This window comes from Alexandromys fortis, unplaced genomic scaffold, assembly GCF_014885135.2.
Source record: "Alexandromys fortis isolate MF-2015 unplaced genomic scaffold, M_Fortis_MF-2015_v1.1 scaffold_140, whole genome shotgun sequence".
Classification (NCBI taxonomy): Eukaryota; Metazoa; Chordata; class Mammalia; order Rodentia; family Cricetidae; genus Alexandromys; species Alexandromys fortis.
In genome coordinates, this window is record NW_026068048.1 from 4742619 (window position 1) to 4755313 (window position 12695).

General features: G+C 49.5%; 1 protein-coding gene across 1 annotated transcript in view; it reads left to right on the forward strand.

Annotated features, from left to right (window-relative positions):
- Rhpn2 (rhophilin Rho GTPase binding protein 2) overlaps nt 1–12695 on the forward strand; it is a 56933-nt gene that overhangs the window by 31864 nt on the left and 12374 nt on the right. Inside the window, 6 exon segments of the mRNA XM_050118955.1 lie at nt 1423–1500; nt 1819–1943; nt 3051–3217; nt 7453–7640; nt 8044–8200; nt 10876–10995. Coding sequence (XP_049974912.1) covers nt 1423–1500; nt 1819–1943; nt 3051–3217; nt 7453–7640; nt 8044–8200; nt 10876–10995 — 835 coding nt within the window.

The following is a 12695-nucleotide window of genomic DNA, read 5'->3' on the forward strand; positions in this document are numbered from 1 at the left end:
TTTTTGAGACAAGGTTTCTTTGTGTAGCCCTGGCTGTCCAGGAACTCACTCTGTAGACCAGTCCCATGCTGGCCTCAAACTCAAGAGAGATCCACTGGGCTCTGCATCCCAGTGCTGGGATTAAAGGTGTGCGCCACCACCACCTATCTAAAAATGTCTTTAAAAAGGAAGAAAAATAAAATAGGTAAACTTCAAGTTAAGGTTTATATCCTAGAATATACTGTGTGTATACAACTAATCTGAAAACATCTGCAGTCAGAAGCATCTACAGTCCCAGGGGTTTTGGTTAAGGGCTACCTGTCTAATTTGTATATGCTATGGAGCTTGTCGTGGGTCACCTCCCCTGGGTCAGTGTGAGCTGGGTGAAGGGGAAGGAGCTTCAAACAGCGCCTGGCAGATGGCAAGTGTCCATCACTGTCTGCTCAAGGACCACCTGCACTCAGAGCAGTTGTCAAAAAGTGGGTTACTGTACTCTCAGTTAAAGAGTCGTACTGGGGTATCTCCTAAGCCTAACCACCAGGGCCGTTCACACAAAGGTCCCCATCCCATCCAGATATCATCCCTAGGCCCAGGTCACGTTGGCTCCAAAGGCCAAGTGTCTAGGTACTGAGTCAGGATAACGGTGGAGGGTCTGGTGCGCTTGCGGGTCTGTCAGAAGTGGTTAATGTATCATCATTTAACCGTTATAGAGACATTGTTCTCTTCTTTCAATTTTTTTTCTTTGCATTAAAAAAAATATTATTTTCCCAGCCTGATCTACTGATCTACAGAGCGAGTTCTAGAACAGCCAGGGCTACACAGAGAAACCCTGTCTTGCAAAACCAAAACTCACAGAGATCCACCTGCCTCTGCCTCCCGAGTGCTGGGAGTAAAGGCGTGCACCACCATTGCCTGGCCATTTGTTCTGAAGAATTAAAAACGGGGAGGTCTGTGTTAGAATGAGCTAGGATGCTGTCGTAAAGAAGATGGAGGATGAGGGACAGGGGTATGCAGGGCTATTTGTCTCGGAGGGACAAAGGACTGCCTCTGGGTAGAGAGGAGACAGGCATGGCACAAAGGCAAATGGTGGTTTTACCTTGTTACCATGAGGTGTTTACTTTTAATTGGGTGTGTTAATTAGGAGAGCTCAAGGGGACTTTGAGTGATGGACCTTGGTAGTCCCTTGCAGGAGGAAGAAGTGCCAAATAATGGAATAGACTTTGGTGGCTAGCTTTAGGAATGTAACCTGAGGGTTTTTAGCAAGGCAGAGGGAATGGGGGAGAGGGCAAAGCCTACCAAAGCCACATGCTGTAGTGGGCTAGTGTCCCTTCAGGGACAGAATGCCCCCACTCCCCCACGCCCCTGGTCTTGTATGTGTAGGGTACCCCCACCCCCAGCTGCAGCTTCAGCTGCTGACTCAAGCCGTGTCTTTTTTTCTGGCAGGATTTTATCTTGGAGCATTACAGCGAAGACAGCTATTTGTACGAGGATGACATCGCAGACCTTATGGACCTACGGCAGGTGAGTCAGCTCTGCTTGTCTCGGCTTCGGGACATCCTGCGGCTGACACTCGTAGCCTCCAAGAGTCCAGGACGCTGGGCATGGGGAGTGGCTGTTAGGATCATCCGTGGCGCTTGCTGTACCAGAAAACCATAGAAGGGGTGACCTGCCCATGATGGGGCTGGAGCTGGGGTCCGGGATTCCTCACTTTGTCTCTGCCCCCTCCACTCCCTCTCCTGGAGTTCAGATACCCACAGCAAGGTGTGTGTTTGAGTGTTCTTGTACGGGTCCTGGGCCACAACCCTCCACTTGCTCACCCCTCCACGGCTTCCTTTTCAGGCTTGTCGAACACCCAGCAGGGATGAGGCCGGGGTTGAGCTGCTCACGTCCTACTTCATCCAGCTGGGCTTTGTGGAGAGCAGGTTTTTCCCGCCCACCCGCCACATGGGGCTCTTGTTTACCTGGTAGGTGCTCTCTGGTCCTCTCTGCTGTGCACCTCATTCTGACTGTGGTGTTTGCCTAGCAGGTGGTGGTGGTGGTGGTGGTGGTGACTGTGGTGCCAGGGGGCAGGGACTGTTGTTGAATCTACGTTTGTGTAAAGAACAAGAGACAGAAAGAAAGCCTGCCCCCAGGGCTTCTTCGTATCAAAACAAAGGAGCCTTGTGGAGGGGGCCATTTCTCTGCACGTGTTCATTTTGTCATTGAGGGAGAACCAGAGCTCTCAGGTGGCACTAATGAGAAGCAAGACAGAATTTTTGTTTTGTTTTGTTTTTGAGAAGATTCTTTTCTTTCGTGGGGCAGGGCTATGGGTGTGAGTTAGACCTGAGTTTGATCCCAATGACAAGGACAGCAAAAAGAGAGTTTTTGTTTTGTTTTGTTTTGTTTTATTTCTCTGTCTAACAATCCTGGCTCTTCTGGAACTCACTCTGTAGACCAGGCTGACCTTGAACTCACAGAGATCTGCCTGCCTCTACCTCTCGAGTGCTGGGTTTAAAGGTGTGCATCTACACTGCCGACGCCTGGCTTGTTTTTAAGACAGGATTTCACTATGTAGTCCCAAGATTGCTTTAAACTGACCTCAAACTGGTTGAGATCCCCCTGTCTCTGCAACCCAAGTGCTGTGGTTATAGTTGTGTGCCACCCGAAGGAGGTTTTAAAACTTGAAACAAAACATTTGATTCTTCCCCATGATAATGTAAAGACTAATATGGTTCCTTGAGAAAGGTTCTTGCTAGGTGGTCCAGAGTGTCAAAGTCACAATCCTCCTACCTCAGCCTTCAGAGGGTGCAAGGATGATAGGCGTGGGCCACCAGGTCTGGCTTGTGGGGATATTTTTCTGTTTTTCTTTTGAGATAGATTGGGTGGTTTCCAATTCATGGTCTTCCTGCCTCAGCCTCCTGAGGCTGGGATGGTAAGTGTCAGACTTGTCGTCTTGCTTGGAAACAAAAACCTGCTTGCCTGTGCACCTTTGAATTTCACGTGAGAAGTGAGTCTTGTTTTGACGTGCCCAGAAGTGGCATTGATTAGCCAGGTCCTCATCTGTCTGATCAGAACCTATTTGTTTTGCATAGGTATGACTCCCTCACCGGGGTTCCGGTCAGTCAGCAGAACTTGCTACTGGAGAAGGCCAGCATCCTCTTCAATATCGGGGCACTGTATACCCAGATTGGGACCCGCTGTAACCGGCAGACACAGACCGGGCTGGAGAGCGCAGTGGAAGCCTTCCAGAGAGCTGCAGGTGTGTGTCCTCCGGGGCCTTGAACCCGCCGGGTGGCACCAATGGTGCTGAATCTCTGACCCCAGCTGAAAAGAGTCCTGCTTGGGTCCTCTGCAGACCCATCAAGTACTAAAGCCTTCCAAGTCTGATAAAGGCCCAGGCATGGCTCCAGAATTAGAGCTCTTGCCTAAAAGCTCCTAGTAAGGGGCTGGGGGTGTGGTTCAGAGGCAGTAGGAGGAGGTTTGACTGGCTTGAGGGAGACTCTAGGGTCAATCTATAAGGTCACACACATAAAGGAGGAAGGAATGGCTGTGTAACTTCTTGGTCAGGAGACTTGCTCAGTGGTTGACGTCATGTGACCTCAGTACAGTAGGGCTCATATGCATAGTGAGGCTTGTGGTTAGTGATTAGTTTTTTCCAGGTGAGTGGCTTTGGCCGGGACTATTTCTCAATAATGGGAATAAAGTAACTTGCCCTTGCTAGTGAAGATGTAGCCTTTAGAGTTTTCTATTAGTTGTTACTCTAGTGATATTTTATTTGTGTTTTAATAAATAAAGCTTGCCTGAAGACCAGAATAGCAAAGCAGCCAAGCTACTAGAGAGTTCTTACCTCTGTCCTCAATGTGACTTCGGACTGCAATGCTCTCCACCAGACCTCAGACTGCAGACCGAGACTCTGAGCTCCTGTTTCCTCCCATTTTATATTCCTCACTAGTGCTGGGATTAAAGGCGTGTACCACCACCATCCGGCCTCTGTGGCTAACTAGTGTGGCTGCTGGGATTAAAGGTGTGTGCCACCACTGCCCGGCCTGTATGGCTGGCTAGTGCACTCTGATCTTCAGGCAAGCTTTATTTATTAAAACACAAATAATTCTCACTGTATGCTACTATATGGGTCAGTACAGTGATCTATGCATAAGGGGACGTGTTCCAAGACGTGTGTAAACTACTAACAGTTCTGGAGCCTGTTTGGGGCCTGGAGATGGAGCTCAGGGATAGGATGTTTGCTTAGCATGTGCGGAGCTCTAGGCTTGACCCCCAGTGCTACAGACAAATGAAGGGAATGGAGAAGGAATTCCCACATATGCCCATATCTGTGGTAGACTGGGCACAGTCAAAGATTAACAACTAACAATAAAACAGAACAGTGATAACAATGCAACGTGATAAATTGCTTGTTTCTGGAATTTTCCGTGCAATACTATCATATTACAGTTGGCTGAAGGTAACTGAGCCGGAACAAAGCTGAACATCAGATAAAGGGAATTACTGTTACTATTGCTACTTTTCGGATTATGCTTAACGGGCCAAGTTTGCAGAGCCTGCGGTTGCTGATTTTAGCGCTGTCAGGTACTGCGCACCAGGAGCCTGCCGCTTCTGCTTCTGTCACTCACAGACTGTGCTGCTGGTGGTTCAGGTTGGCCTTGACCTTGGAGTCCTCCTGCCTCAGCCCAAGTGCTAAGGTGACAGCTGAGCCACCACAATCGGTGGCTTGCTCCCCGCCCCCCCCCCGCCCCTGTTTTAACTTCATTACCCCTACAGCAACTCAGCCTCTTATGAACCAGAGTCAGGACTAATAAAGAAAACCAGCTTAGCACCAAGCTGTAAGGGCCGGGTGGTGGGAGTTGGTGTAGTGGGTCAACCTGGAGCTGATCGCGGTATCAGAGGGCTCCGTGTTGCTCCAGTCTAGCAGGCCTCTGTCTACATAATGGAGGGTAATAAGAGGCATCACGATGCAGACCACAGGATGACCTCCAAGTGGCCAGTTGGATAAGTTTGATAGACAGGTCACTATGCCACCAGCATGGCCTTTAACTCACTATGTGGGCTAGGCTGATTTTGGATTTTGAACTTGAGCTGATGATCCTCTTGCTTCGGCCTCCCGAGGACTGTGAATAAAAGTGTGTGCCACCACGCGCCCCTCCAGCCTTGCATCCTTTTGCCCTCTCCCTGCGACAGCCTGCCTGGAAACCTCTTTCTAAAACCCACGAAGTTCCACAGCTTTGCCATTTTGACTCCTGGAGGCAAGGTCTTGTTAATATTTAGCTAGGGCTGACCTTAAGCTCTCGGTCTCTGGCGTGCTGGGATGGCAGGCTTGTCTAATTGTGGCTGGCCTCTGAGGAGTCCTAGGGAGTCACATTTTGTGACCTGTCTTGGAGGCTTCAGAAATACAACAAAGGAACTCAGTGACAAGACAGGCTGGGGGGAGGGGGGGGGCACGACAAACAGCCTGGAGCAGACACCATCCTTCTCTGGGGCAGCAAAACCAGCGGAACCAGTTGGATGGGAGGACAGGCCCCTTCAGCTCCAGGTTAACTCTCCCTCTGTCACTGCTTGACTAGGTTAACCTTTCTCTAACCTTTCTCGGTGGCCACGTGGGTGTGTCCAGTGGAGGGTTCCCCAGGGAAAAGCCCTGGCACCCCTCACTCACCCCACTGGCTTTCTCTTTTCTCCATTACATGCTCAGTCGTGGGTGGGGATGGAGTGTCCCAGGTGGGACAGAGACAAAGGTGATCAGATGGCTTCCTGGCTTTATGCAGATATAAATGTCCCAGAAGAGAATCCAATGTAAAAGACCATGGTGAGGGACAGATGTCATAAATTACAGTTTCAACCATTTCTTTTTTTTTTAATATTTATTTATTATGCATACAATATTCTTTCTGCGTGTATGCCTGAAGGCCAGAAGAGGGCACCAGACCTCATTACAGATGGTTGTAAGCCACCATGTGGTTGCTGGGAATTGAACTCAGGACCTTTGCTTTTTTTATTTTTTATTTTTATTTTTTATTTTTTTGGTTTTTTGAGACAGGGTTTCTCTGTAGCTTTGGTGTCCGTCCCAGAACTAGCTCTTGTAGACCAGGCTGGCCTCAAACTCCCAGAGATCCTCCTGCCTCTGCCTCCCGAGTGCTGGGATTAAAGGCGTGCGACTGGGCTCAACCATTTCTTGTTGTAGTAAATACGCATGAGACACAATTGTCTTATCGACCGTTGTTTTTAAGTGTGCGGCCATCAGCACCCTCAGCTCCAGGGTGGCCTCATCACACGCACTGCAGTGGTCCTATTTAGACGTGTTTTTATTGGCTTGTTGAGACAGGGTCATCGGGCCACCTTTCTGCTTCATTCTTCCAAGTGCCGGTATTACAGGGGTGTGCCACCACACCTGCCATCTCTCACTAGCAGACTGCAATGTCCCTTTCCTTGTTCCTGTAGCTCCTAGTGACCAGCGACCTCTGTTCTACTTTACTCGTCTGACTTTGACTATCCCAGGAATCTTACCAAACGAAATCTCGTACTGTCTGTCCTTCCGGGGCTGGTTTATCATAGTCAGCTTGGTCTTCATTCATGCTGGCCACACATCCGAGTCGCAGTCCCGTCTTTTGAGACAGGGTGTTAACTATGCAGCCCTGGCAAGCCTGAAATCCACTGTGTAAACCAGACTGGCTTGGAACTCTCGGAGATCCTCCTCCCTCACTTCCCCAGTGCTGACATTAAAGGCCACCGCACCCGGATCATTCCTCATTTGACTGGGGATAAACCTGGGGCTGCTCACACTGTAAGCACTGCTCTCTACCCCAGCTTTACCTCAGCCCCTCACTTTGTTTGGTTTTGTTTGCTTGTTTTTGTTTTTTTGTTTTGTTTTTCAAGGCAGAGTTTCGCTGTAGCTTTGGAGCCTGTCCTGGAACTAGCTCTTGTAGACGAGGTTGGCCTCCAACTCAATCCGCCTGCCTCTGCCTCCCGAGTGCTGGGATGAAAGGCGTGCGCCACCGCCACCGGGCAGCAGTCAGATCTTTAGTGCAGTTATTTAGCTCTGCACAAAGGGGTGGAATGGCTAGATAGTGTGGCACCTGAGAGTCAGATAGATTGTGTGTGTGTGTGCGTGCGTGNGCTAGGATTAAAGGTGTGTACCACGCACCTGGCAAAATGTATATTTTTCAAGATGCTTTAGGATAATAGGTTGTACCGCCTTTATATGTATATATATAAATTATAGGTGGCTGCTATGTATACCTGTGTATATGTGTGCATATATAATAGAAACGTGTATGTAAGTTGTATATACACACTAGGTAGATGTTAGATAGATATTTTTCTGTGCATTGTTAGTGACCTGTGCTCAGGCACCCGGGGTGCCATGCAAAACACTTATTGATGAGCGACCCCCCCATCCAGTTGTATTTCCTTTTTTCTCTCTCTGCATTAGCACGATAAAACCAATGTGATTTCCTACTAAAGAGCAACAAATTCTGATTCTAGGGGTTTTAAACTACCTGAAGGAGACATTCACGCACACTCCAAGTTACGACATGAGCCCCGCCATGCTCACTGTGCTGGTCAAAATGATGCTCGCCCAAGCCCAGGAAAGCGTGTTTGAGAAAGTCTGCCTTCCAGGGATCCAGAATGAGTTCTTCATGCTCGTAAAGGTGGCTCAGGAGGCTGCCAAGGTAAAGGCTTCTGAGTTCCTGTGACTTTTGGGTGGGCAGGATCTGCTGGTACGGGTGGCTAGGAGCAGTGCGGAGGTGGGGGGTGGGGTTTGTCATCCACAACCTAAGCGATGCGCCAAGGTAGCTGGCCTGCATTTGCTTGGCAGGTACTGGTGTTTCAGATACGGCTCATCGTGCCCATCTGCGACTTAGCCGACAAAGCGGCCTAATGACAGTTGCCTGATCCTCTGTTAATACCGAGGCTGACAGCAGGTGGACTTGCTTGGCTTTCTGCCTGCATTCTGGAGCATTCTCCAGCAGGGGATTGATTCGGCTTAGATGAAGAAAGGACTCTTTCTCTGCAGCCGGGCTTGGGAGGGGCCCCCGTGCCAGGCTTTCCTTGCCCACACCCCTTCTGTTTCAGGTGGCAGAGGTCTATCGGCAGCTGCATGCAGCCATGAGCCAGGAACCAGTGAAAGAGAACATCCCGTATTCGTGGGCCAGCGTGGCCTAAGTGAAGGCCCACCACTACGGGGCCCTAGCTCACTACTTTGCCGCCACTCTCCTCATGGATCACCAGCGTAAGGCTTGGGCTCAGGGCTGTGGGCTTGCTCCCTCTGGGGCGTGCTGAGCTGAGAGGGAACTGCCTTCCTGTCTTGGATTTAGGCCCGCCACAGGGCACCAGGTGGAAAAGATACACTGACCTAAGTGGCTCTTACACAGGTCTGTGGAATTCAGGGTCAACCTCTCTAAAGGGAGTCAGGGGTATAAATAACTTCTTTTTGTTTTTGAGACAGGGTTTCTCTGTGTAGCCCTGGCTGTTCTAGAACTCATTTTACAGACCAGACTGGCCTCCAAATCACAGAAATCCACCTGCCTCTGTCTCTCAAGTGATGGGATTAAAGATATGTACCACCACGCCCATCTTAAAATTATATTTTAATATTTATTTTAAATTTTGTTTATGTTGTCTTGGCTACTCATGTATTGCTGCAAAGAGTCACTATGTCTAAGGCATTTGACTTGCTTACAGTTTCAGAAGGATTAGTTCATGACCAGCGTGGCAGGGAACATGGCAGGAGGCAGGCATGGTTGCTGGAGAAGCAGCTAAGAGCTACATCCTTATCCTCTGGCAGCTGGCAGGGAGAGAAAGAAAGTCCACACTGGGTTTAGTGTGGACTTTTGAAACCTCAAACCGCACACCCTGTGACACACATCCTCCATCAAGGCTACACCTGCTAATCCTTTACAAACAGTTCATCCAACTGGGGACTAACCCTGCAAATATATTTGAGCATATGTGGGCCATTTTCATTCAAACCACCATCTGTGAGGATGTATGTGGGATTGTGTGTGTGTGTGTGTGTGTGTGTGTGTGTGTGTGTGTGAGTGCGTGCAGTGCCCCTAGTGGCCAGAAGAGGGGGCTAGCTGCCCCGGAGCTGGAGATAACAGGGCGTTGCAAGCTGCTTGATGTGAATGCTGGAACTATAGTAGGGTCCTCTGCAAGACCAATATGCACTCTTAACCACTGAGCCACTCTGCAGCCCAATTTTTTTTTTTCGAGACAGAGTTTCTCTGTGGTTTTGGAGCCTGTCCTGGAACTAGCTCTTGTAGACCAGGCTGGTCTCGAACTCACAGAGATCCGCCTGCCTCTGCCTCCCGAGTGGTGGGATTAAAGGCGTGCGCCACCACCGCCCGGCCCAAATTATTTTTTTATTTTTATTTTTTATTATTATTTCAAGACAGCATTTCTCTGTGTAACATCCCTGGCCATCCTGGAACTCACTCTGTAGACCAGGCTGTCCTCAACTCACAGCGATCCACCTGCCTCTGCCTCCTGAGTGCTGGGATTAAAGGCGTGTGTCACCACCACCCAGTTTATTTTTAATTTTGGAAGTTTTGGGGATGAAATGCAGTGCCTTACTCGGTAGTGATTATTTTAATTCATTTAATTATTGTATATCTACTTAGAGAAGGAGGTCTCCCTATGTAGCCTAGGCTGGTCATGAATTCAAGATCCTCCTGCATTAGCCTTTCGAATGCTAAGATTATAGGTGTGTGTCAGCGCACACATCCTCAGATAGTAATTTTGCTGTGTTTTATTGAAAAGGATGCCATGTAGCCCAAGCTGGCCTTAAACTCCTTTTCTTTCTGTCTTGCTCTTAAGTGCTAGGCTTACAGGCATTTGCCACTGTGTCTAGCAAAGGTGATATATTTTTTTATTTTAATGAATGAATTTGTATGTGCTGCTGAGCATCTTGGCTGATGGGTGGTATTTTAAATGAATCAAAATTAGTGGCAAAAAAAAATTGTGATTAAAATTTTAAATAAAAAGATTGGGCATGGTAAGACGTGCCTTAAGTCCCAGCATTCCAAAGGCAGAGACAGGTGAATCTCTGTGTGAGGCCAGCCTGGTCTACAGAGTTCCAGGACAGCCAGGGCTACACAGAGAAACCCTGTATCTGGGTTTCTGCAGCCCAGTTTGAAAAGGATTGGTGCTGTGCTCACTGTGAGTGTTCTGTTTGAATAGGATTCCGCCACATATGCAGGCTGGCTTCAGGCTCACCATCTCTGCCTCAGCCCCTCAGCACTGTGCGTGAGCCACCACAGTATTCCTTCATCCAGATGGTTTTACAAATTATGGGACTGGAGACTATTTCCATCCCGCTCACTGCATACACACAGTTAGCACTACACATCACACGGTTGGGCATGCGGCTTAATCGTCAGGCTGCTTGCCTGGTATGCAGGAAGCCCCGGGTTCAATCTATACCACTGAGAAAGCTGGGCATGGTGGTACGCACCTATAACCCTCACACTTGGAAGGTGGAGACAGGAGCGTCAGGAGTTTAAGGTTATCCTCAGCTACATAGTAAGTGCTGGGCAAGCCTGAGCTACTAGAGACCCTATCCCCCAAATTAACAAGAAAGACCTCTTCCAGGGAAGACAAAGGAAGGAAGGAGACTTACGGGGGTATGACAGCCCCTGGGAGGAATGCAGAGGGGACAGCCACAGGGTCACAACAGTGCAAGAAGACTCCATATAATGATCAACTTGGAGGAGGAGGTAAAGGAGTTGGATCCAGGGACAAATCCTGAACCTCTGGTGTGTGGCTGTCCCCTTGGGAGCAGAGGCTTAAGGCCTCACAGCCTGGGTTATACCTTGGAGCCAAAAGGAATTTGGTGGCATTGTTCAAGCAGAACTGGGGTCTAGGGCACCGTCTCCAGAGAGATGTAACCTGCGGCTGTCTTTGCAGTGAAGCCAGGCGTGGACGTGGACCACCAGGAGAAGTGCCTGTCCCAGCTCTACGACCACATGCCGGAAGGGATGGCGCCTCTGGCCACACTGAAGAATGACAGGCAGCGCATGCAACTAGGTGCGTGCCCCCGTCCTGGGGCTGGGCAATGCTAGCTGCACAGCCCCCAAACGGGGCTGCAAGGGAAGGCTTAGGAAAGGGGACCAACCTGCACTGAGACATTGTGTGGGCCTACCCTCATCACAGAGGGACAGCTCCTTGAGTGCCCAAGCTTCCAACCACAGCCAGGCTTTTGACTATGTCTTAACATTGTAGCTGTTCCTGGATGGCCCTGGTGTTGCTCCCCCTCCCCTTTACTCCCCTCCCTTCTCCTCCCCTTTCTCCTTTCTCAGAATTGGGAATTGAATAAAGGGCCTCATGAATGCTGGGCAAACACATTATCACTAAGCTACACCCCTGCCTTTTTTTATATTTTTCTTTTGGGAACAAGTACTTGGTAAAATGCCCAGTTCTGTAGCCCAGGCCAACCTTGAACTTGCTACCCTCTTGCCTCAGCTTCCCAAGTGTAAACAGAGGTGGAGCTTTTCTTTTGTCCTGACTTCCTGGTCCCAAATAATCACACAAAAGCTCCTATTAATTACAGAATGCTTGACCTATAGCTCAGGCTTATTATTAACTAGCTCTGACAACTTAAATCAACCCAGTTCTATTCATCTTCATTTTGCCATGTGGCTTCGTGGCTTCACCTGTCCTCTAGGACATCTTGTTTCCCCAGCGGCCTGGCTTACATCTCCCTCAGACTCCACCCTTTGGCTTTCCTGCCTAGCCTTATTCTGCCTGGCTATGGGCCAACTCAGCTTTAATATTAACCAATGAGAAGAATACATATTTTGCAGTGTACAGGAGGTTATCCCACACCCAAGTGCTGGAAGGCACTGGTTCCCATTGTTGTTTTTGATGCTTCACCAGTGGCGAGTGAGGGCTGGAAATGGGGTATCCTGTTTGGTCGTCAGCATGAACGTCTCCCCATTTTGGTGATGTTCTGCCTCTGGGGTGCCTTGGCCATGCCTGGCATTCCTGCATGCCTCCCTCTCTCCACATTTGGTCAGCAAATTATACAAACTCTACCTAGAAATCATGGCTGAGGTCTCACCTTCTCTTATCCCACCACCCTGACTGAAGTCGCGTTAACAGAGCTTACCTAACTCATGCTGACTCTGTTGAATCCCACAGAGCTCTGTGAGATAGGCCTGGTAGGACCCCCATTATCACAGCTGCACTCCCCATTTCCCTGTTCCCACAGACCCTGGCCACCTTAATTCTTTGCTCACACCCTGATGGGTCGTTTCAGGCACTTGTAAGGTCAGGAGTGACCTGGTCCTTGCTCTGACTCACTCTGCCCTTCCTCCCGTCCTCCCTCCATCATAACCTCCTTTCCTAGAAGACCTGGTTACATTCCCGCCCCAGGGCACTTGCACCTGTTTCTTCTCTTAGGGGCACCCTCCTCACAGGCATCGCCATGGCTGCTGTTACTTCAGAGCTGCGCTCCATAGTAAACCTAGCTGTCTACTTGGTAGACCCTCGCCCAGCCTGCAGCCCTGGGTTGACTCATGAGGACCAAACAGGTGTGGGAGGACATGCCTATGATTCCAGGACTAGGGAGGGAGGTAGAGGCAGGAGGATCAAAAGTTCAAGGTCAACATTGGCTACCACAGTAAGTTTCAGGCTAGCCTGGGATATTTGAGAACCATCCACCACCCCTGCCCACATTCACCAAAAAAAGAAGAAGGAGGAGGAGGAGGAGGAGGAGGAGGAGGAGG